This window comes from Mirounga leonina, unplaced genomic scaffold (assembly GCF_011800145.1).
Source record: "Mirounga leonina isolate KUSES-001 unplaced genomic scaffold, KU_Mleo_1.0 Mir_178, whole genome shotgun sequence".
NCBI lineage: Eukaryota > Metazoa > Chordata > Mammalia > Carnivora > Phocidae > Mirounga > Mirounga leonina.
This window is the reverse complement of record NW_023270464.1, coordinates 7609444-7634794: the sequence shown is the minus strand read 5'-3', so window position 1 is coordinate 7634794 and position 25351 is coordinate 7609444. Positions and strand designations below refer to the sequence as shown.

Genomic DNA, 25351 nt, shown 5'->3' with positions numbered 1-25351 from the left:
TACAGAAAAGAAAATGTTAAGACAATCATAAGAGAAAATATATCTACAGTACTTTACTGAAAAATTGTGAGTATAATTGGATCTATGCAGTTCAAACCTGTGTTGTTCAAGGGTCAACTGTATTTAATGCCACTGAACTGTACACCTAAATATGGTTAAAATGGCAAATTTTATGTTATGTATATTTAACCACAATAAAAGAAAAAGTGGGGTTATTTAAGGTTCAAGCATCTAAAACAAGAGGATAAATCAGAGCTGGCCTTTAGAATACACTTTTTTCATTTTACTTTTCCCTTATGACAAGATGTCTATACAGTTTACCAAAAAAAATGTATCTTTATTAGCATTCAGTTCTTGCAATAAATGTATGACTCTTTGGAAGTTACATTCCCTTCCTCTTGGTTTCCCCCCATCAACTACTGAATAAAAGTATTTCTAAAAATACACATATAAAAATGTATCTTCTCTAATATTCAAATTATTATTTATATGTTCACTTTCAGGTTTTGTGTCTAAGTATCATATGAGAAGCAGCATGCCTTATGGTTAAGAATGTGGGCTCCAGTGTTAAGCTGCCCTGGTTAAAATCTTGACCCTACCATTAGTTCTCTAACTTGAGCTAGTTACGTACCCTCTCTGTGTCTTTCTTTTCTCATATAGGAAGATAATACCTACCTCATAGAATTGTCATGAGACTAAAATGAATAATACATATAAAGGGTTTACGAAAGTACCTGGCACAAAGTATATAACAAATTCCAAGAACGATCATTATTAGCACTTACAGAAAGGTTACATCCATAACTTGCTTATAAATGTAAGCATCTCTGATTTCTAACATAATTTTACGCTTTTAAAGGAAAAAACTGACTGTGCACCTACCCTATATATGATACTAGACTTATATTAAAAATCTTTCTCAAACACTAAAGATTACTTGTATTACTTGTATTTATGTTTTGACACACATAGTATTTCTGTATTCCCTGCATCATTTCATCAATCCACAACTTACTACTTTTTATGACAAGGGGACTAGTCTCCTTTTACTCTGGAAAACTTACGATGTGGGCTGTGATTTTAGATCTTTGGTAGTATTTCAGTATTTAGTGACTACTAACACCCTGGTGGAATAATGCTGCTGGAAGGTATTATAGGCATAGTTCTCCTTTTGCTTTTTGATAAAGAATAGTGATTTACAATTTTTTCAAGTTAAAATTAGTTGTTTATAGTAACCCTCTGACTCACCCACACTGCTCATGACGATTGCTTTGAGAACTCCTATTAATATCATATAGAAGTGGAAACTATGTAACAGTTCTGCCTTTCAAGAACTGTATAAGCTAGCTATTATCCCCAATGCAGATACTCCCTAGTCTCTAGGCATTCTCCATACTGCTGGGATTTACCAACAGTAGAGAACTGAATCCTATGGCATACCATCATGTACCATCTTGTTGATTCGACCTCATTACCAGTAGAGACCCATGGCTTTATTTCATTTGAGTTATGCAACAATCTGCCCTGTAAGCTTGCCTAAGTCTGTAATCTTGCCTAAGCAAACTGTGACATCATGAATTCTGAAGTGGGAGTACATCATGCGCTAGCGTAGCTCTGCTTATTAGTTCTCATGGCCATAAAATAGACATACCAGTAATAGTTCAGTGAGCCCTTCAATCTTCACCATAACTCTGTGCATCAGACAATATTATTTTTCCCATTTTCAGGCAAGGAAAATAGGCCTGATTAAGTAATTTCTTCACGGTCACACTAAGCTGGGCCTCAAGCCCAGGTCTGTCTGACATCAAAGTTGATGTTACTAAACCATAATGTTGAATCTTCTCTTTCCTCTAAAATTTTTACCATTCTTTTTTCAACTTTTAATATCTTCAGTGTATGTTTTATGAACAATATCTACATTCTAACAGATGGCTTTCTAAGAGATAGTAAGAGATGACTCTGTCTTATTTTTATCTTTGTTTTTTTGCAAAGGGTTACTTGCAACTGTGTGTGAGCTAAGATGCTGCTTGTATCTTACCAGGGAGAGGAAGGAGGGACCAGAAGGGTGTGTTACTATAAAAACTCGAGAATCACCTATTAGATTCATTTCAACAAGCTCTGCTCAGCCTATTTTAATGTTTTTTCATGTATACATATCACCTCTTCAAACTGATCAAGTGTGGAGACAACTAAAACTACTATGGTGCACTTCTTTGTATGTGGCTCATCACTTAGCCCTGGTGACTTGCAATGATAAATGTGTAAGAAATGTTGTGACTGGTAAGGAAGACTATAGTGATCAATAAAGAACTGGTTAGTTGGAGACGGGACTTCAAAGGATGGCTAGAACTGTAAATTTGAATGGGTGGAATAGAGAGAGCATTATCTAGCAAGCCGATCTAACATTACTAAAGGTTCATCCCTGAACACTTTCTGAAGGTTCTAAGCTGAAGGCTTTATGGCAAATGTTCAGGAGTAACTCTTGAGACATTACCACCTGGCACTCTTCCTAACAGGGAATTTCAGATTAATTGAAATAGTGGCCCTCTGATGAAGAAGAGGAAAAAGAAAGAGGAGAAAGTGGGTGGCTTGAGAGTCAGAAAACTTGAGTTTCTGTCATTACTGAGTCTATCCAGCTTTTTTTTTTTTTTTTAAGGGAGGTGTAGAGGACTCAAGGAACCTTCCAAATCCGTCTGCCTTTGTCTTTCCTGTTTATATACGGAATAACAAACATATTAAGGCAGGAGGGAAAAAACACTCCCTTGGTATTCTTCACACAACTGGCCTCCGAGTGTTTCCAGAGGGATACTGGAAGTACTTGGGAGTTCAGCTTACGTTTTTTAAAGGACTTGCCCTTTTTTCTGGTTTCTCGCATCTCCTACGGTGTACTGGAAATGAACACTCACTGTCTCTCTGCCATTTACTTCATCTACTTCTGTCCCAGCCTTGCTGTCTGTCCCCTTGGGCAGGTCCCTCGCCTCTCTGAGGCCACCTATATAGAGGGGCAAGGTCAACTGCACACACCTCCTCAGGTGGCTGTGAGAATCGAATACTAGAACCCTCACGCTAACCTGAGGCGTTCCTGGGAGATCCCTTCTGCCTACGGTGTGACCGGGGGACAGAGCGCAGTGGACGTAGGTGCTCTGGCCGCCGGCCGCCTCCTCCAGCTCCAGGCCTCGCGTCCCGCGCGCCCCGCCCCCCGAAGAGCCCCGACCGCGCGGGGTATTCACCTACTGCGCTCTCGGCCGCCACCGCCACCGCCACTGCCGCCGCCGCCGCCTTCAACACGCGCGCCATCGTGGGAAGTGACCCACTGAAGCCCGACGTGCTTCTCCCGGGGAAAGGCGCTCAGTCGACGCGCAGGTCAACGCGGCCGGGGGCGGGGCCTACGAGGTTAGGGGGCGTGGCGAGCGTTGCTGCGTTCCTATGCTGCCGCGGGTGGGCTTGTTCTTATTTTACGTATTGAAGCCACCCAGTGCATCTAAAGCAGGAACTTAAACGAAGGACGCGTCACCCCTGTGGGCCCCTCAGGAATACAAAACAGAAAGTTTAGAGAAAGGCGCTAGAACTGACCAATGGCCCAGTGAAAGTTCTTGCGCTGCCATTGGCCCTGGCAGGGGGTGGGTCCGGAACCTGTACGCCGCGGAACCTTTGTCTCCAGGGTCCAGGTTGTGCGAGGCGCGTCTTTGTGGCGCGGTTTCCGGGCGGCCCTTTTCCTGTGCATGCGGCGCTGTGTCCCGAGTTGTAGACAGCAATGGCCCCGCGCGCCTGGCGTCGACGGACCTTGGAGCGGTGTGTGAAGGAGGTTGGTAAAGCCACCGGCCAGCCAGAGTGCTTTCTCACGTAAGTGAGCGGAACCCGGGCTCGGGGTGCGGCCCGGGTCTCACGTGGGCGCGGACTGCTGGCCCCCAGCAAATTCTGGAGTAGGGGGAAGGTGAAGGGAAGCGTACATCTGTTTCCCCCAGATTTCAGATAGTTACGCTCCCCTAGCCTATCAAAAAATTTTAAATTGTTAAATGCTGTGCAGTGCAGATCTCCCAGTCGTGTAGTAACCAAACTAAGCTCAATTAGGAACGCCCAGAGCCTTCCATTGAGTCTTACGCACCCCCCTACTCTTCAGGTGCGCGTGCACTAGGTTGGTTGCTCTTTTCTCCAACACGCTCCCAAACCACCCAGTGCTTACTTACTCATACTTTATTGAAAGTATTAAATTTGTTGTCTATCTACCCCCCCCACGGTGAGCTTCTTGAGAATTAGGACTTTCATCTCTCGTCCCAACACAAGCTCTTCGTATTTTGTTGAAGGACTTTAAGTATGATCTGTGAAAGTGTGGCTCTCAGATTTGTGTTTCATACCCGACCTTTCTTTTCCTTGAGCTTCAGGCGCACAGCAGCTACAGCCATGTACGCTCTCAGCATCTCAAATTTCTTATGTCCGGAATGACCTGTTGTTTCTGTTTTACTCTCTTATACTCTGCCCTCCCTGAAATCTTTTCCACATGCACCTGCCTTCCCTACCTGAGTAACTGGCACCTCTGGTTTTTCAGTCATTCAGACATATAACTAAGCTGCTTCCTTGATATCTTCCTTTTTCTCATTTCTACCTCTAATTCATCAGCAAATTTTGTTGGTTCTATCTTCAAACTATATTCTAAATTTGACTGCTTGTCGCAGTATCTGCTGCTCTAACCCCTGCACAGTTGTTTATCATCCTTAGCCTGGATGGCTGTGTCAACCTAATTACTGTACTTTCATTCCTTTCCTTCAGTTGGCCATCTTTCCAAAGTGTAAATTACATCATTTTCCTCCTTTGCTTAAAATCACCTGATGGCTTCTCTTTACATTTAAAACAGCGAACTCTTACCTCTGAGCCCTGCATGATACAGCTCCCATCTACCTCCCTGGCCTTCTGCCTCCTTCACACACTCCAGCTATGCTGGCATTTCTGTTCCTCAAACTCACCAAGTTCATTTCTATCTTAGGAAATTTGTTCTCACTGTTTTTTCTGCTTGAAATATATGTTTCCAGGTCTTTGTAAGACTGTCTCCTTATATACAGGTCTCATTTCAGATGTTACATCTTCAGAGGTATTCTCTGACCACTCTTGCCAAAGCAAGTGTTAACCATTGGCTGACTGAATGGAGTGGCATATAATATAGCAGAGTTGAGCATTTAAGGCTAAGATTCACTATATATCTTTAAGCAAAGAGGTGTGTAATAGTTTGCCTGCCTAAAATCCATATAGCAGATCACAGACTTAGTTATATATTAGTGTGGTGCCTCAGCAAGATAATACACTGTTAGGGGCCAGAATCTATACTTAAAATTGATATTTCATTCAAGTTTGATTTTGCACAAGAGTTGGGCTTCTTTTTCCTTTTAATTCACAGTGCTGTGAAATTATTGCCTATAATTATAAATCTCTTTAAACTTCCTCCTTGTGTTCCCTTAATAGGATTCAAGATGAATTGGCATCAAACTTCACTTCATTAACAAAAGTACTTTATGATTTTAATAAAATATTAGAGAATGACAGGATCCATGGAAGTCCGTTAAAAAAACTGGTGATAGACAATTTTGATGATGAGCAGATTTGGCAACAACTAGAATTGCAAAATGAACCAATTTTACAGTACTTCCAGGATGCAGTTAGTAAAACCATTAAAGACAAAGACATCAGTCTTCTTCCAGAGATTGAAGAGCAGGAGTGTGAAGAGGATGGCTCAGAGGTGGAGTCTGATGGCCAGGAGGCCCTCATACAAGATCTGGAGGAGGAGGAAGTGGCTGACCTGAGTGTTGATGATTCTAAAGTGGATGAGAGAGCTAAAAACTTGAGCAAAGTTGATCTGAGGAAAAGTCCAGTTTTCAGTGATGAGGATTCTGATCTTGATTTTGATATCAGCAAATTGGAGCAACAGAGCAAGGTGCAAGACAAAGTGCCTAGGAAACCAAGAGAGAAGTCCATAGTAGATGATAAATTTTTCAAACTGTCTGAAATGGAGACCTTTTTAGAAAACATGGAAAAGGAAGAAGAACAAAAAGATGATGAGGAAGAGGAAGACATTGATTTTTTTGAAGACGTTGATTCTGATGAAGATGAGGGAGAACTGCTTAGAAGTCAAAAACCTAAGGTAAAGTTTTGGGAGAAGAGAGAGAGGACTTTCTACCTCCTTAAATTAGATTTTGTTTTATTTCTTGAGAAGAGGTTTAAAATACCTCAAAACTTACCAGGGTGTAAATGAAATATTTAGATCAGTTGAAAACAATGGACTAGAAAAATTAAACTGAAGCTATCATTTCCTTACCACATTGTTTTGTAGCGTAAGAACCATAATCACACGTTAGAGGTATTCAGAATTTCCCTCAAACATATTCTCACCAAACGCTAAAAATAACAGGGAGAGGAAGGCATTTGTATACTTTAGGCAGGGATATTTTGGAAATAATTATAGTTAGAAGCTTTAGAGTTAGGAATATTGTGCTCTGTCTTACCAGTTATAAATGAATCTATGCTTCCTTCCAGTTTGTTCAAGTCTAGTAGTTCTTACAGTTTTATGGTAGTGTTGCCAGTTACCAGTTCCCTGTATGTAATAGGCATTCACATATATGCATGATTTAATGTGTTCTTCTGTTCTTAATTGAAAGTTTGAAAAGTCTTTTTACTTTAGTCAGGTAAAAGTTCCAGAAACTTGAAATACAAAGACTTCTTTGATCCAGTTGAAAGTGATGAAGAACTAGCAAGTGTTCATGATGATGAACTGGGTTCAGATGAAGATGAGGAAGAAATTGCTGACGAAGAAGGAGAAGGGAGCATTTCTGAAACGTGAGTATTTTGAATCCTGTAAGCTAGAACCATCCAATTATATGTGTGTACTCATAATTGTCAAATACGTTTGTCCTAAGAAGTTACATTCTCTAAGATCAGATAGTCACAAGGTAGCCAGAAGAAAGTCTCCGAGTTTAAAGGGGCTTTAGAGATAATCTGATGAAGATAAATATCGCTGGCAGTGGCAATCAAACCTTTATTACAAGGAGCTTTTGTTTGCTTTTTGTGCCAATAAAAATACTGTTATTATTGTGAGATACATTTGTATTATAGATTGAGGAATAATTTATTTTTTATATATTGCATACTTTTTGTTCCGTTTCACCTAAATAATACCTTCTGTTCCTTAATTGAATGACTGGAATTCTGACTATTTGCATAAGGTATACAGAATATCTTTTCTAGAGAATTGGTTTTGTTTTCCTAATGAAAAATAGTGTATTATCCTTTCATAAGTGTTTTGGTACTATAGTGATGAAGATAATGACCTTGAAGAGAGTGAAGACAGTAAACAACATAAAGAAACCTCGAAAAGAGTGACCTTTGCTTTGCCAGATGATGAGGAAAGTGAGGATACAAATATCTTAAATGTACAGAAAGATTCTGATGAAGTTAAATCCTCTTTTGAAAAAAGACAGGAAAAGGTAAGAATTGGGAATTTAAGGAATTTTTTATATGTTTACCAGAACTGTGCAACTCACAGATAACTAATCTACTCTTTTTCTTGGTGGAATGCTTACTTATCCTTTATTTATATATTTATTTTTTAAAAGATTTTATTTATTTGACAGAGAGAGATCACAAGTAGGCAGACAGGCGGGCAGAGGGAGAAGCAGGCTTCCTGCTGAGCACAGAGCCCGATATGGGGCTTGATCCCAGGATGGGGGAGGGGATCATGACCTGAGCCGAAGGCAGATGCTTAAAAAACAAAAATCTGGGCGCTTGGGTGGCTCAGTTGGTTAAGCGACTGCCTTCAGCTCAGGTCATGATCCTGGAGTCCCAGGATTGAGTTCCGTATTGGGCTCCCTGCTCAGCAGGGAGTCTGCTTCTCCCTCTGACCCTCCCCCCTCTCATGTGCTCTCTCTCTCTCGCTTGCTCAAATAAATAAATAAAATCTTTAAAAAAATATAAAAAACAAAAATCTTGGTGCTACTCTCTACCAGACACTGTATAAAAATCCCCATGTGGAAGGTAGCTAATTTGCAAAAGTGCTGTATTTCCCAACGTGTGGCTTTCGATTTGTGTAAAAACCTGTTTTTTCCCTCTGTCCCTGGTTTCTTTATACTAATGGCATTTTTTTTTTTAATTAGCTGTCCTGTGAACCTCTCTTTGTAGCTGTTTCAACTGCTCATAAGGATACTGCTTCTTTGAGATAATTTGTAGATGGCTCCACATAGTCTGAATGTTAATTAATTCCATCTCAAACACATCTTCCAAAGTTGATAAAAATTATTTCCTTATGAAATGATTTCAGACAAATGAAGTGCCATTTGCAAAAATAGATATAGCCTGGTTCCAATTATTTGTCTTTGCCATTTAATCACATTAAAATTATATCACACAATTAGAAACGAGGCTAGGCAAATAATCAGTTATATCATGGATATCAAAAGAATTATTAGAAAAAGAGAATGAGTTAAATCCATGATTGTCAGATTGTTCCTAGAAGAGAGAGAAGATTTAAAAGGGGGTGGGCAGCATTGGGAAAGAAAATGTGAAATTGCATTGAGTTAGTGTCCTAACCTCCCTGTGTCTTCTCAAAAAAAAAAGAAGAAAAAAAAGGTTTAGTTTTACTGGAGAATTATATCAGACTTTCAAGAAATACATGATTGAATGTTGTTTGATCAATTCCCACGTATAAAGAGTACACCTTCTAAACTTTTTTTTTGTGAAGCTATTATAACATGATACCCAAACCTGACGTTAAAACACTCACACACAGTTTCATTTATGAATAGTGATGTAAATATCCAAAATAACACAGTGGAAGACTAACAACACCACAACTAAATGGGCCTCATTTTCTTGATTTCAGGATTAGAAAATCTATTACTATAATTCTTGGTTTTAACAGAATAACAGAATAAGGAGAAAACCATACGGTTCTTTTATATGTCAAAAAGACATTTGATGAAATTCAGTATCCATTCCTAATTTTCACTTGTAGTGAAATACAAACCCATCTAGCCAGAAAGTGCTGTCATGCTCAGTGGTGAAATTCTAGAAATACCCTTTTAAAATGAAGAATAAGAACGTCCACAATTACCGTTACCACTGTTTTTTAACATCCTTGTAGAAGTATTAGTGCAACTACGAAAGAGAAAGATAAGAGGTAAGAAAAACTAAAGTGAGTGTTAATATTTGCAAAAGATACTGGAAAAACCTAAGCAGATGAATTGAAAGCTATTAGGAAAAATATGAGAACTCAGTAAAGTGACTGAGAAGGCTGGCATTCTGTACGCTATAAAGTCATTATAGATGTCTTTTAGTAGTTAGAGATAATTTGGATTTGGGAGTGTGGGGTCAAAAGAGGCTCCTTCAGTTACTAATGTTCTAATAAATTAATCTTGTAATGCTCTAATAATTAAAATTGATAGTGGCTTGTGAATAGATAGACCATTAGATTAGAATAGAGCCCAGAAATCTACCCAAATTCTTCTGGGGGAATTCAGTATATTATAAACATGGCATTTCAAATCAGGGAGGGAAAGAGGAGGGTCATCTGCAGCGTGTTACCCCACCTCAAGTGTCAGGAATAGGAGGTCACTGTTGGCTTAGTAATAAAACGGTGGCAAGATTAAAACAAGCGTATTGAGGAATAATGCATTTCTTGTTTCTGTGCTTTTAAAGATGTTAGTTGAGGGGCACTAGGCGGCTCAGTCGTTAAAAGTGTCTGCCTTCGGCTCAGGTCATGATCCCAGGGTCCTGGGATCGAGCCCTGCATCAGGCTCTCTGTTCAGCGGGAAGCCTACTCTCCCTCTCCCAGTCCCCCTGCTTGTGTTCCCTCTCTCTCTGTCTCTCCCTCTGTCAAAAAAAAAAAAAAAGTCAGTTGCTTTTATTTAGCTATAATCCTGATTTTGTTTCCTAAATGTGTAATAACTTTTTCTCTTTCTTAGATGAATGAAAAAATTGCATTTTTAGAAAAAGAGTTGTTGGAAAAAAAACCTTGGCAGCTTCAAGGGGAAGTGACAGCTCAAAAGCGCCCAGAGAACAGCCTCCTAGAGGAGACTCTGCACTTTGACCACGCAGTCCGCATGGGTATGTGAGCCCACTGGGCTCCTGCAAGTGTGTGTTTCCTCGCTTTTTCTACGGTTCTATTTCATAGAAAGAGAAGTTTTATTTATTTCCCTCCAACTTTTCGTTTTAAAAACTTGTAGTATCATATGATCTCACTGATATGAGGAATTCTTTTTTTTTTTTTTTTAAAGATTTTATTTATTTATTTGACAGAGAGAGACACACAGCGAGAGAGGGAACACAAGCAGGGGGAGTGGGAGAGGGAGAAGCAGGCTCCCCGCAGAGCAGGGAGCCCGATGCGGGACTCGATCCCAGGACCCTGGGATCATGACCTGAGCCGAAGGCAATCGCTTAACCAACTGAGCCACCCAGGCGCCCGATATGAGGAATTCTTAATCTCAGGAAACAAACTGAGGGTTGCTGGAGTGGTGGGGGGTGGGAGGGATGGGGTGGCTGGGTGATGTACATTGGGAGGGTATGTGCTATGGTGAGTGCTGTGAATTGTGTAAGACTGGTGAATCACAGACCTGTACCTCTGAAACAAATAATACATTATATGTTAAAAAAAAACAAAAAACAACAAAGATAGTAGGAAGGAAAAAAATGAAGGGGGGGAAATTGGAGAGGGAGATGAACCATGAGAGATTATGGACTCTGAGAAACAAACAGGGTTTTAGAGGGGAGGGGGGTGGGAGGATGGGTTAGCCTGGTGATGGGTATAAAGAGGGCCCGTTCTGCATGGAGCACTGGATGTTATATGCAAACAATGAATCATGGAACACTACATCAAAAACTAATGATGTAATGTATGGTGACTAACATAATAAAAGTAATTTAAAAAATGTAAAAAAAACTTGTAAACATACAGAAAAGTTGAAAAAACAGTACAGCAGACATATAGATGCTGTTGAGCTGGATTCACCAGTTAACATTTTGATATATTTGCTTTCCCTGCCTTGGGTATGTATGTGATCGAGTGTGTGTACTTTTCTCCCCTGAATCACTTGAAAATAACTTACCAATATCATGATTCTTCACTCCTCTAAGTACTTTTACATGTATCTTCTAAGAATTAGGACATTCTCTTACATAGCCACAGTACTATTAATTCACCCAGCAATTAGTAGTTTCCAGGTGTTGATGCTGTTGGTTCAAGAACCACCCTTTGAGAACCACTGGCCTAATTTATACCTACCTAATGAGTACATGTTATATTTCCCTTAGCACCTGTGATCACAGAGGAAACCACCCTTCAACTGGAAGATATCATTAAGCAGAGGATAAGAGATCAGGTCAGTAAGAATGAAACTTAATTTAAAATTCACTGAAATTTTTAGAAATAGTATGAGACTATTTTGGGACCATCACTCTTTGTTTTCATAGAAATTTTGTTTGTATCAATTCTTCATTTATTTTTTATTTTTTATTATTTTTTAAAGATTTTATTTATTCATGAGAGACAGAGAGAGAGAGAGAGAGAAGCAGAGGGAGAAGCAGGCTCCCAAGGAGCAGGGAGCCCGATGCGGGACTCGATCCCAGGACCCTGGGATCATGACCTGAGCCGAAGGCAGCTGCTTAACCATCTGAGCCACCCAGGTGCCCATCAATTCTTCATTTAAAGCCCTAAATCTACCCTGAAGTCTACTACTAAGTATACACTATCCACATTTTTTGTTGTTGCTTTTGTTGTGTGAGACACTGCCTTTCACTAGTGCTCTGGAAAGATGGGCAGTTGTTCATGAGGAGAAGGGGGCGGCCAGAGCCACTGCTGATCTTCCTTGCCCCTTGTTCACCTGTCTGTTGGTGCCTGGTGAAGCTGGTGGAGGGTGATAGGTATGGTGACTGGTTCTTACCTGATGTGGTCATACTTGGGACCTTTCACCTAGGCACAGTATCTGCTGGGACAAATAAAGGGTTTATTTTTTTTCAAATGTTAAAAACCTAGCAAAAGGGCACCTGGGTGGCTCAGTGGGTTAAGCGTCTGCCTTCAGCTCAGGTCATGATCCCAGGGTCCTGGGATCAAGCCCTGCATTGGGCTCCCTGCTCAGCGAGGAGTCTGCTTCTTCCTCTACCTGCTGCTCCCCCTGCTTGTGCTCTCTCTCTCTCTCTCTGTGTCAAATGAATAAATAAAATCTTAAAAAAAAAAAAACCTAGCAAAGTTTTTGTTTAAGGATTGATCTTAGATCCCTAGAGCAACCACTTAAAAAGTATAGGAAGATAATCAAAAACACAATTGATACATTAAAATCGAATACTGAAAAGTGTTTCAATAACCCCAAATGAGGAAGGAAAGGATGCATGTGATGATGGAGGTTGAGAAGTCCCATGGTTTGCCATCCGCAAGCAGAAAACCAGGAATGCTGTATCCCAAGACCTGAGGACCAGGGGAGCTGGTGATAAAGTTCCAATCCGAGCCCAAAGGTCTGAAAACTAGAAGCACTGATGTCCAGGGACTGGAGAAGATGGATGTCCCAGCTCAAGTAGAGAGCAGATTCACCCTCCCTCCCACTTTTTGTTCTGTTTGGGCCCTCGGTAGATTGGATGATGTCCACCTGCGTTAGTGAAGGCATCTTCTTTACTCAGTCTACTAGTTCAGATACTGATCTCTTCCAGAGACATCCACACAGACATACTCAGATATAATGTGTTACCATCTAGGCATCGCTTCACCCGGTCAAATTGACATGTGAAATTAACCATCACAGTGGGCAACTGGGAATGAAACCTGCTGGGGACCCCTGAGGATCTATGTAGAATTTGTCTCAGATTTACCCCACCGGGAATGGATCTGCTGGAATATTTATCCACTAAACTCAGTCCTTAATGGGTCAGGAGCAGCCTCTGGAGGTGTTACGTGCTAGACACCTCAGAGCTGTCTTGAGCACAGGCAGGCAAGATCCCCTGGCATTCCAGAAACCCACAGGATAAGCAGAGTCCCAGCTTGATATGGGAAGCTGTCAGCATGTACAGACATGATTTCCCTGCAGCTACAGGTGAACTCAGAGATGGGCCGGGGATATGAAGCAGGGCATCTACACACTCTGCTACAGAGGTGTTCAATAAATATCAATCACATGGGAAAAGAAAGAATTGATCTTATTTTGTGAACTTAGAATAAAACAGGGTGTGTGACATGTACAATAAGGGATGGCTTTAAAACGTGTATGTTTGCTCCAAATAGGAAGAGTTTGAAGGGTAGATACTATATGTGGACTATCCTTAAATTTGAATGCAACAAGACAAACAAAAAGTATTGACTTCTAAACAAATCGTGATGGGGAAATGGGGAATTAAAGTTGGTAACCAGGAGAAAGATGCATTTAAAACAAAAACAAAAAGGAAACTTAAGTAATGCTCTCTTTGCTTTTCATTAGTACTTATTTTTTTGTGACTTGAATAGTCATTTTGCAGGTTGAAATTAATTACTTTTTGCTATAATTTGCTTACTCTGGATTGACCATAAATATTCCAGGGGAAGAGTCTTATGTGAGCCTAGAATGAAATGATAGATTCTGTTAATTTATGTGCCTTCCAACTTGTACATTGCAGGCTTGGGATGATGTAGTACGTAAAGAAAGACCTAAAGAGGATGCATATGAATATAAAAAACGTTTAGCGTTAGACCATGAGAAGAGCAAATTGAGCCTCGCTGAAATTTATGAGCAGGAGTACATCAAACTCAACCAGGTAAGGAAGCCCAGAAGGCAAAGCCATCATTATTAAAAAAAGAGAAGTAGAGAATCAGTTCTACTGGTTCCACCCTGATGGCTGAAATTCATGAAATAAATCTTGAGCTCTTGGTTCACCTCATTTAAATGTGAGAAAGTATGTTAGGGATAGAGGGGTTATAATATTGCCACTGAATTTGAGGGGGTAGGAGAGCTTATTTTGCAATTATTCATTGGTCACCTAATTGTTCCACAGCTAATTACTCTCCAGCAATTATTATAGTAGTCCTACAATTTTAAAATCAGTTTTCATTAATACTTTAGAAGTTACTGATAGAACATTATCTGTGAAATTCATTCAGATTTTTGGTCTGGTGGGTTATTTGGTTTTTGATTCTTGTTTCTTTTCACTTAGATTCTTAAAAAAATACCTGGTTAAATAGGACAAAGTCGTATTTCCAATAATAATATATTACCAGTATAGTGATTGAATTATTTCTTCACACTTGATTTATTGAGGATGTGGTCAGTATGTGCTTGGGGATGAGATGGCGTTTTTATTTGCAAAAGCCATTTAAGATTCCTGCCAGATTTGATTAATTAATGTCACTTTAGCAGCAATAGCCATCAGTGCCCTGGATGCCACTGTTAAGTTGAAGATCTGGAAAGATTTGAATTAATTCTTCCTGGCTGCTTTGCAACCCAAAGTGGTAGTTGAAGGAACATGTCATTGAACATTGCCTGGCTACTTTGAGAGGGTTCAGTAAATAGAGAAAGCATTTTGTAATGATGAGAGTTAAAAATTAAATATGTAACACGACAGCTATACCAGCCCTGTACATACTAGTTTTATTTATGTCTCAGAATTCAGCAGCCAGTTCACAAGGTTTTTTGTTTTTGTTTTTGTTTAATTTTATTTATTTATTTGAGAGAGAATGAGATAGAGAGCCTGAGAGGGGGGAGGGTCAGAGGGAGAAACAGACTCCCTGCTGAGCAGGGAGCCCGATGCGGGACTCGATTCTGGGACTCCAAGATCATGACCTGAGCCGAAGTCATTCGCTTAACCAACTGAGCCACCCAGGTGCCCCCAGTTCACAAGTTTTTGAGCATGAACTTAATTTAGGCTAATTCTAGAGCCATTCCATTAAGAGTTCATCTGGGGATGATGATGAGTATTTTCCAAAGTTTTGTATCCATCCTGGAGGTAGTAAGCAAGCTGATGGTACGCAGCACGTGAATGAACTTCTAGTTGTATGTGTATGATTTCACAGCCATTACTATCTGGGATGAGGCAAGCAACATGTTCAGGATAAAAAAATGAGTTAAGTTAAAATAAAGAAGCACTGGCAAGTGCTTAGATGTGGCTGAAGGCGGGCTCTGATGACAGACATTGGAAACAGACTCCAGTGCGTCTCTGGCATCAGGGTTGTGGAGGCAAAGAGCCAGTCACTTCCCCATTCTGGTGTGTTTTGTTTTGTTTTTGTTATGCCTTAATAAAACAAATAAAAACAGTCTTAGCCTTTTAGAATAAGCATTATGGGCAAAGGGAAAAGGGGATTGTGAGCATTTGGGTTGTTTCTACCTTTTGGCTATTGGGAATAATGTTGCTCTGAACAGATGTTTACATGTGTTTGAGAACCTCTTTTTAAATTCTCTTGGGTATTTACCTAAGGATGGAATTGCCAGGTCATATGGCAGTTCTCTGTTTAACTTTCTGAGGAGCTGCCTTATTCATTTCCATTGTGACTGCACCATTTACATCATCCCCAGCAGTGCACAACAGTTCCCAATTCCTCAACATCCAACTCTTGTTACCCAGCTCCCCTTTCTTTTAATGGTAGCCGTCTGAGTGGGAGTGGCTTAGTTCTTGACAGAAGTAAATGCCAAGGGGATTAAATTGTAAGTTCTGAATCATAGAGGGAGGGGCTGCTGCAGCTCCTAAAATGCACACCACATTGCTTCTTTGGCTGGTGCTGGCACTGTCATGGTATTGATAACTTTGGTTCTGCCTTGTAATGTGTCTTGAAGCCAAAGCCTTAATGATGAGAAGTGGGGACATACCCTTATTGACCCTTGTGTTTTGTCTATGATGTGTATTAAGCTGCTCAGTCTGATGTTGTTGAACTTATTTCCTAAGCAAAAAACAGCAGAAGAAGAAAATCCAGAGCACAAAGAAATTCAGAAGATGATGGATTCCCTCTTCTTAAAATTGGATGCCCTCTCAAACTTTCACTTCATCCCTAAACCAGTAAGTGTGTTAACAATTTTGTGTGTAGTCAGAGCAGATATGACCTTAATTCCTCTTTGAGCTTCTGTGGGGCTAGCTCTTTGTTTGGTTTTAGGATATAAACCTGTAGGAATTTCTAGTCCTAGACAGTTCTGGCTTCCTCTGCTGATCGACCCTGATCTCCAGATGGGCCCTTGCCAGACCTAAAGTCTTAGCCACGGGGTCTCTTCATTTCTCACTCTTTTCTTGTTGTTCAGCCTTCAGTTGTATTTTCCTCCTGTGGTTCGTCTGGAGACTTGTAATGTCTGTACCTGGTATTTTCTGAATACCTGCTATTTGCCATATTAAGTCCTTTATGTATGTTAACCCCTTTTCCCCAATTTTATTAAGATATAATTGACATGTAACACTGTGTAAGTTTAAGATGTACAACAGTGGCTTGATAATATAGGTTCCCCCACCACCAGAAAGCAAAATGTTCCTATAAAACCTTTCACAAACCTAAATGGGGTAAAGCAAAAAAGCGATTACCATTAATTAAATGGAATTTTTTTTTAGCTTTTCAGACCCCAAAAATAACCTGTTCTAGGCTTTTCTGATACTTTAGGACCAGTCTTGTAATGGATGTACAAATAAATCGAGATAAAGCACAGATGCTCACAGACACTGTTTAAAGCTATGGTGGCTTGATGCTGAGATACCAGGTGTAGTTCCTGAGGAAGGAGCTGGGCAGGGCCGCTCACTGCAGAACAGATGCTGAATGCTATTTTTGCTTTCACTTTTTTTATAAAAGTGAAAATTCTTTTCAGATATCTGTCAGTTAACAAAAACAGGTACTAACGTAGGTCTTTTTGTGAAAGCAACGTGGCTTAGTGTGAACTTTTGAAAGGCATGGCATACCTGGGTGTGTATATTGGGGAATGATTACCATGGTAAGTTTAGTTAGGGGCGCCTGGGTGGCTCAGTCATTGGGTGTCTGCCTTCGGCTCAGGTCATGATCCCAGGGTCCCAGAGTTTTATTAAAATACACTCCAAGGGAGGAGCGGGCCAGTCAAGAGAGACAAAGGCCCCAGAAACTCTGGGGTGTGGGCTTATATCATTTTTTTCTTTTGGGAGGGTCCTAGGGTGGCAACATTTGAGTGATAGGCCTGGATTATTAATAATTAGCCAGGTATTCATGTCCTTTCCAAAATGTTTTCTAAGTGCCTGCAAGAGTGGGCAACCACAACATTATTTCTATTCTAGAGACATAGGTCAAATAAAGACTAAACCTACTGCTAGATGGGTAGAATGTGGCGGTCCCTGGGCAGGGCTCTGGCAGGACATCTAAGGTCCATCCTCCTGTCGCGTGCCTAGTTTCCTGCCTAACAAGATCACACAGTATTTGTCTTTCTCTGTTTGACTTATCTCACTTAGCATAATGCCCTCAGGGTCCATCAGTGTTATCACAAATGGCAGGATTTCCTTCTTTTTATGGCTAAATGGTATTCCACTGCGCGTCCCTGCACGTGTATTTATATATGCACCATAGTATCTTTGTTTTCATCTGTTGATGGACACTTCTATTGTTTCCATGACTTGGCTGTTGTAAATAATGCTGCAGTGATCTTGGGGGTGGAGATATCTCTTTGAGCCAGACAGGAGCACCAGCTTGGCTCTACAGATGGGCAAGGCTGCAGGCTGGGATCTCGACTTGAACACTCCTGCGAGGAGCAACAGTCTGCCAAGATCCAAGCACTGGTTGCTAGAAGCCCTGCCCTTGTTCTTCATCCCAGTCTGATTCTCAGTGGTCAAGCCCCACAGATTCCCTCCACAATCCCCGTGACACAGACGTGATTGGGCCTGCCCAGAAGTGTCCTGCAATTATGGGGAGTGGAATGCCACCTTGGGCTCCCTTCCCACTGGAGAAACCATAGGCCAGGTCTCTCTCAATGGGGCACGGTGCTGGCCTGGGAGAGGGAGATATGGTGAGAGTGTAGCCTCTCCTACCCTTCTAATGTAGTCCTTCTCAGTCTCTGTGGTCCGGAGGGTTGCTTCAGCCTCACCCTCCGGTTCTGGGATTTTCCCAGTGCTATCTCATCTATGGATAGTTGCTAGTTAGTTTGTCTTGTGAGGAGGACTAAAGTTGGGATTGATGATGGTAGTGGCCCTGCCCATTAACTCTTCATCCACAAAACACTAAGGCAGATAGTAGTCTTTCTGTTTTGCAGATGAGGAAACCAAGGCTTATTAGGACATTGGGAGGGTTGGATCTAACTGGGTCCGTGTTCTCCCCGTTGCATCATGTTCCCCGCACCAGGCCCAGATCTCCAGTGATCTTGTCTGTCTGTCTGACTCCCCCACGCTTGGCTCAGTGCTTCTATACTTTTTAGAGCTTCCTTTCCTTCTCACTATCCTCTGTGAACCCATAAAACATGCTGTGCCATCCTTTTGGTACTTGCTCACCTATTGCCCCTTTGTGTCCCTTGTGTTTTCTAGAAATGAGGTATCGTGAATTTCAGGGACTAGTCTAGAAGTCAGAAACCTGAATTTGATTCTGCCCCTAACTAGCTTTGTGAATTAGGCAAATTGCTTCACTTTTCATCTATACAGAAAAGGTAATCACCAAAATCCTTCTGATTCTTTGATGGCTAGGTGTTCTGTCATGTGTGAGTATCTTGTCTTTTCAGACACTCAGCATTTATCACCTGCTTTTTTTTTTTGTTTTTGGTTAATCAGGTGTAATTTATGACAGTAAGTTTTTGGTGGCAGGAGCCATCTTTAGATACCAAAGCGCCTAGTGTAGGCTAGGTAATAGATGAAGAAAAAATAGGAATTCTCAACCCCTCTTGGCCAGCAGGTCTTACTGTGAAAAAGTTATTGATGTGAAGAACATGATCCCTTCCTGTGCCTTAAAGGCCCCACGTGATCTGGCTCCCTCTCACCCCTCTGGTCTCCACAGCTTTCTGCCCCCAGCCACACTGGTCTTCTTCCAGTGCCTTCAGTGGGGCAGGACGCCCCCTTCCTCACACCTTCCTGCTGGGTTCTCCTCTGCTTGTTAGGCTGTACTTCCTTATTTCCATGGCTGGCTCCTTCCTATCTCTGGGGTGTCAGGTTGAATGCCATCTCCCTCCTCCCTGCATTCATTTCCCTCATAGCACTGTGATCGCCATTGGTCGATTGACGATCGTTCTCTACTCGTTTCCAAGCCTGCACAAACGTATTTTGTTCACCGCTGTTTCCCTGCTGTGTCCATCACACTAACACGGAGCCTGACATGGGGAAGTACTCAGACCTTCCTTGGAACCTTGGGAATTGAAGAAGGAGGGAATGTATTTGGGCCTACATGACCCAGTTTGAAAGCCTTTCTTATTCCTCTTCAGAAATACAGAATTTTCGGTACAGGTTCCCCTTAATATGAACTTTTTTTTTCATATTCAGTTTCATATTTCATGATCTCCTTAAACCCTATTGACCATTCATCATTTTTTGTGTTGTTGTTATTTTCTGGGCTATCTCCCATTTTCTTTATATTTCTCTTTAAATTGTAGAATGGAATACAATGTTCCTAATAAATAAGTAAACAGTGGTCCAATGGAAGAAATTATTTCTTTCAGACTCTGACATTTTTTCCTGTTAGAATCCAGGATCCTGTTGTGTGAATGACTTGTTGTTCTCTCTGAAATTTCCTGGGGCACACATCTGCTAGTTGATTGTCATATGGCCAGGACTGCGGTAAGGAAAAAGGGTGTGTGAAGGAGTCAGTGACACTCTCTGCAGTAGAGCCCCTCTCTCCTCAGTCCTGTGTTCTTTCCAGGGCACACTTCCATCTTTTACTCCACTTAAGCGACAGAGCCCCTGTCCCTGCCCCCTGGTGGTCCTCAGAGATGTGCAAGAATTAGATGCAAAGAGCATTAGTGTAAGTGTTAGGTAAATAATCACTGGTGTCCTGTTATTACCATGATCAGTATGAAGCTTGTTTTAATTTCTGTCTTTCCTGGGCATTTCTTTCCACAAAAAAAAAAAGGCTCTTCAGTTAATATTGCATAACATTTCTCCTTTTTACAATTAATAGGTTTGATTTACTTCAATACTGTTTTAGTTTTCCAAAGCAGTTCTGTATCATCTCACATTTGTTTGTAAAGCTAGGTTTTCAGTAGCTGGAAGATGAGGAAATTTGTTTATCAAGTAGCCTATTTTTGACTCTTGTTCTGATAAGCATTTTTCCTTGCATCTTTTTCTATATATTTCTTATAGCTGGCCTTTTTTCTATAACCAAAGGCAGGATAATATTCACAAAAATCTATTTATTTAACATTAGATAGGATTGTTGGAAAATGTCCACATCCGTGGCAGATGGGAATAGTTTAGTGCAGTAGGCAAAAGAACTGGTGTTTGAATATGGCAGGAATGTCCTGCAAACGTGTAGAAATAGGTCTTCTTGGTGCGGCAGTGAGACAGAGAAGACCCTCAAGTACTCAGATACCAAGATTCCTCAAGCAGGAATGCCCACCAACACTGCCATCATTCCAGTTAGCTTAAGATTTTTGCTATCAGCCATCTCACATTTTAAATAATCTCCATAAACTTTTATTTTTTTTAAACCTAGGAGAGCTTTTGTAAAAGATTTATTTATATGAGAGTGAGTGAGTGAGTGGGGGGAGGGGCAGAGAGAATCTTCAAGCAGACTCCCTACGGAGCAAGGAGCCCTATAGGGCACGTAATCTCATGACTCACGAGATCATGACCTGAGCCAAAACTGAGTCAGACTTTTAACCAACTGAACCACCAAGGCGCCCCGCCATAAAGTATTTTATGTATTATGCTTTAAATTAATAGGGTCACACCTTAACAATAGAGAACAAACTGAGGGTTTCTGGAGGAGAGGTGGATGGGGGGTGGGCTAAATAGATGATGGCTATTAGGGAGGGTACTTGTTGTGATGAGCACTGGGTGTTGTATGTAAGTGATGAACCACTACATAAAAATAATAGTAAAGTCAATTTTAAAGGATAGTAAGAAAAGTCGTTTCGCAATATAAATATTTTATATTAGGACTATTTCTGACTTCCTCTTAAACGTACTGTCACTTTTCTAGCCTGTTCCAGAGATTAAAGTTGTGTCAAATCTGCCGGCCATAACCATGGAGGAGGTAGCCCCAGTGAGCGTGAGTGACGCAGCTCTCCTGGCCCCAGAGGAAGTCAAGGTAAGAAACCAGTGTTGAAACATTTAGCCATATATATATATATATATATATATAAATTAGTTGTTTATAGCTAGATTTCTATTCAGTGTCATTATCCTGGAGTTTGTAGCTTTTATTCTAATGTATCAGCAGTTTCTAAGTATAGTCAAACTAATAGTATTACACAGTATTGAAATATCAGTCTTCTGTAATCAGATATTATGAGGTACAGGTATGAGAATTATTATAAAAGCTTCTTGTAAATATCCAATGTCTGTATCTTGTTACAATCCAACTTGAATACTAGCAGTGATGTTGGGTTAAAATAAATGGTTTATGTTGCTCATATGCTAGCAGTCCTTTAATATCAGCATTTTCCCCCATTATTGTATCCGTTTAATGCTTATCAACAATGGAATCAGTGTCTAGAATAGAACATTTGGGTTATTAGAAGAAGTTGGATGCAACCAAATGTAGGCAGTCCCTGGCTCATGAACATTGGAGCTCATGCATTACACACAGAAACAGTGGTTTCTGCCAGGTCTCATCTTCCCGGCAGGCCTGGCAGCACAGCTGTTTGTCCCTCTGCACTTGCTTTGCTGCACCCACACCCACCCCTTCAGGACCTCTGCCAGCTCTGCAGGTGACGGCCCTGGCGGGATAAGCTGGCAGCTGGGGGGAAGAGAGAGGACATTGATCCTCCTGGATAGATGTTTCCCTTCCATTTCTGGGAGCCCCTCCTGCCAGCCAGTGGCTGTCCTCTGCAGCTTAGCTCCGAGGTTGTCCCTAAAGCCCATCTGGAGTCTTTTTTTTTTTTTTTAAGGATTTTTTTTTTTTTTTTTTAAAGATTTTATTTATTTATATGACAGAGAGACACAGCAAGAGAGGGAGCACAAGCAGGGGGAGCGGGAGAGGGAGAAGCAGGCTTCCCGCGGAGCAGGGAGCCCGATGCGGGGCTCGATCCCAGGACCCTGGGACCATGACCCGAGCCGAAGGCAGACGCGTAACGACTGAGCCACCCAGGCGCCCCCCATCTGGAGTCTTAAGTGCTGGAGGGGGCTTGCTTCTGGGACTGTCAGCAGGATAAACCAGCTCTCCAGGCTGCCTTTGCGATGTAGTTTGGGAGCTGAACTGCCACTGTAAGAGTCTGCTTTGTCAAAGAATGCATTCCAGGTCTTAAAGAGCTGAGCTCCCAAAGCTCTATGGGGTGCAGATGGGTACTGGTTACTCAACTCTTGGCGATAGGTATAGCCCATTGGCCATGCTCTGTGGAATTGCTACTCCTCCCATTTCCGAGTTGTGTTAAGTTGGATTAACTGGTATGCTGGTGGTTACCTTTAATAGGAAAAAAATAAAGCCGGAGATGTAAAAACAGCTGCTGAAAAAACAGCTACAGACAAGAAACGAGAAAGGAGGAAAAAGAAATATCAGAAGCATATGAAACTAAAAGAGAAGGAAAAGCGGAGAAAACTGCTTGAAAAGAACCACCCAGACCAAGCGGAGAAATACACGAAGGCAGTGGCTTCTGAGAAGTTAAAACAGCTGACCAAAACAGGCAGAGCTTCACTACTAAAGGTAAGGATGCAGGAAAGAAAACCACTGCAGGGGGCCCTCGTGGGGAAGGCGGTGGCAAGCAGTGGGTGACACCGCCCGCCTGACGGTGCGAGACCACTGGCGCCTGGCGAGGGTAACAGCCCGAACTCTGGGCCCTCACGGCACCTGGGGCCTGGCAGCCCTTGTCTTCCACTCCCTCCTCCCTTAACGTTACAAGAACATCGCAGCAGCATAGAGCTCATAGAATACGTCTGTGCTAACTGGTGTGATTTTTCATAATTTATTCTTAGTTTCTGGATTTTTATACTTTGTACACTGTTGAAATCATTTGGCTTTTTTTACTCATAAGCAGATTTTATAGCGTAAGTGTGTTACTATTTTTAATTGCAGGATGAAGGTAAAGACAAAGCCTTAAAGTCATCTCAAGCATTCTTTTCCAAATTACAAGATCAAGTAAAAATGCAAATCAGCGATGCAAAGAAAACAGAAAAGAAAAAGAAGAAAAGACAGGATATTTCTGTTCATAAATTAAAGCTGTAATATATTTTGAATATAATGTAAATACTAATGTGTAAGCTTATATTCTGTCATTGTTCTCTTTTATAATAAATTTTTTGAGAATTTTTCCTTGCATAGATGGCAGATATTTGAGAATTCCTCATTTTGAAAAGACAAACTCTAAACTGTCATTGGAAAGCCCTGAACTGCTTCCTGTGTGAAGCTGGACCTAGCTCCCAAGGCCCTTTCCACACTGTGTCCTCGCTGGGGCAGGTGAAGGCCAGCCCAGGGCATTGGCCGGTGGGCGGGAGTTGGCCTGCAGGCTGACCACGGCCCAGGAGCCAGCCGTCCCCGTCACAGGCAGCTGTTTACAGCAGGGGTCCTCACTCTTTGGAGTCCTGATGTTCTTCTCCCACTGGCCTGTCAGCCTTTCACAAAACACTGCACATGCCTTCCGTCCTTCCCCTTGGGAGGTGATCTCCCACCCACCTGAATGAAGGCTTCGTTCAGGCTCTAGGGTACCACCCACGGTCAGATGCGTGGAGGGCAGGCAGGACCTAGACGTGATAGAAGGTGAACACAGCAAGGAGGGTAGACTGGCAGTGTGGTGAGCCTTCCATGACTACCTCTGCCTCTAGAGAAAACTGTCTTTTGTCTGATAGGAACTCATAGTATGCTTTGATGGAATTGCCCTAAGACAGCTCAGAGCAGCTTCTCCTGAAGCAGCAGGGAAAGCCCTTCTGGTTTTCCATCTACAGGGGTCGGTCAGGCAAGAAGAGTTCGTGGGCATGTGCTTTCTGCATTTCTGCTTCCTAATAAACAGAAGCTGGCCACGTCAGGGTAGAACCAGGCTGGCTGGGGCTAGCTGGAGCACCAGTCAGTACTGAATTGTCATTTGTTGGAAGTTTTATTCAGGAGAGTTCTCTTCACTATTTGCCTTTGTCTTCTGAACAGTTCGAGCAACCCTGGGTCTCCGTCTAGCCTTAGTGAAAGTGTCATTTCCTTACAGTGATGGGAGTGTTAATATGGCTCTAAGAGTTCCTGCTTTCTTGTTAAATTCAGTTTGCCAGTCCCCATTCAACTGCAAGCTTAGTTCTCTTGCCCTTGAGTCTTTCTTTCATAATCAGTCATCAGGATCAGAATGTTTGATCCTGAAGTGATGATTCACTTTACCTGTCCAAGGGCAGTTTGATGTCTGCATAGTTTGAATCCCTCTTATCTTCATTTTTCCCACCATCTTTAGGTGAGGCATATCTGTTCATTCACTTTTTTAATGTAATATTTTATACATTCTAAAGATTATATTCTTTTATATACCTACTCTGTGCCAGGCAGTATTGTCGGTACCAGGGATATAACTGAACAAAACAATAATTCTTGTGCTTAAGAAGTGTTCATTCTGGTGGAATATTTATCTACTACTTCTTTATAAATTAGAAGCATCACGTAACGTTGGAGAAACCATCCTTTATCTAAAAACACACAACAGGGCCCCTGGTTGGCTTAGTTGGTGGAGCATGGGACTCTAAATCTCAGGGTTTTAAATTCGAGCGCTACATTGGGTGTAGAGATTACTTAAAAAAAAAATCTTCAAAAACACAAAGCAATACTCAGTGGTGCTCTTCATCTGCTTCGCTTGACTATGTAAGGAGGTAAAGAGGAAATCATGGTTCTGAGCGGTGTGTTCATCATTCCTTTACATTCATATATATTTGACCACATGTATCCCTAGTCAATGCATTGTTTACTAGTACTTGAATTTTAGGAAAATGGAACACTGTACACTCACCTATTGCTTGCTTTTTCACTCTTGATTTCCCTCATTCATCCAAAATGCTATTTGTTTTTGCTGCCATATAATATCGTATGCATCTATCATGATTTTATTTACCCTGTCTTGTGAAGATACTTGTTTCGTTTTATATGGAATAATGCCATTTCGAACATCCCGTTCCCAAACACTGTCGCTCTTATGCTTTAGCCTCTAATGCCCTTTAGAATAGAATTGCTGGGTAGAAAGTGCAGAAGATTAAGGCTGTCTTGTTCTTCAAAGTAGGTGTACAAACTTGCACTTAATCGTATCTTTGTCAGACTTGGCATTGGCAGGATTTAAAAAATGTGCCTTTCTGCTGGACATAAAATGATGTATCTGTGTGGTATTAATTTATATTTCTCTGC

At 41.4% G+C, this 25351-nt stretch overlaps 2 protein-coding genes across 3 annotated transcripts in view; one reads left to right on the top strand and one right to left on the bottom strand.

Moving 5' to 3' along the window:
- The window catches only part of MCEE (methylmalonyl-CoA epimerase), a 75656-nt gene extending 72209 nt beyond the window's left edge, over window positions 1-3447 (bottom strand). Inside the window, exon 1 of one of the 2 annotated variants that reach the window (XM_035023971.1) lies at window positions 3231-3447. In XM_035023971.1, coding sequence (XP_034879862.1) covers window positions 3231-3297 — 67 coding nt within the window. In that variant the 5' untranslated portion in view covers window positions 3298-3447. The remainder of the gene's footprint in view (window positions 1-3230) is intronic. The other variant, XM_035023970.1, reaches the window with a different exon arrangement.
- A 222-nt stretch (window positions 3448-3669) lies between these two features.
- Window positions 3670-24740, top strand: MPHOSPH10 (M-phase phosphoprotein 10). Its single transcript, XM_035023969.1, has 11 exons — window positions 3670-3843; window positions 5455-6130; window positions 6668-6822; window positions 7298-7469; window positions 9942-10083; window positions 11287-11354; window positions 13612-13749; window positions 15868-15978; window positions 21035-21142; window positions 22466-22696; window positions 23066-24740. Exons 1-11 carry the CDS (start codon window positions 3755-3757, stop codon window positions 23213-23215), a joined length of 2040 nt encoding a protein of 679 aa, XP_034879860.1. The 5' UTR covers window positions 3670-3754; the 3' UTR covers window positions 23216-24740.
- The last annotated feature ends 611 nt before the right edge of the window (window positions 24741-25351 follow it).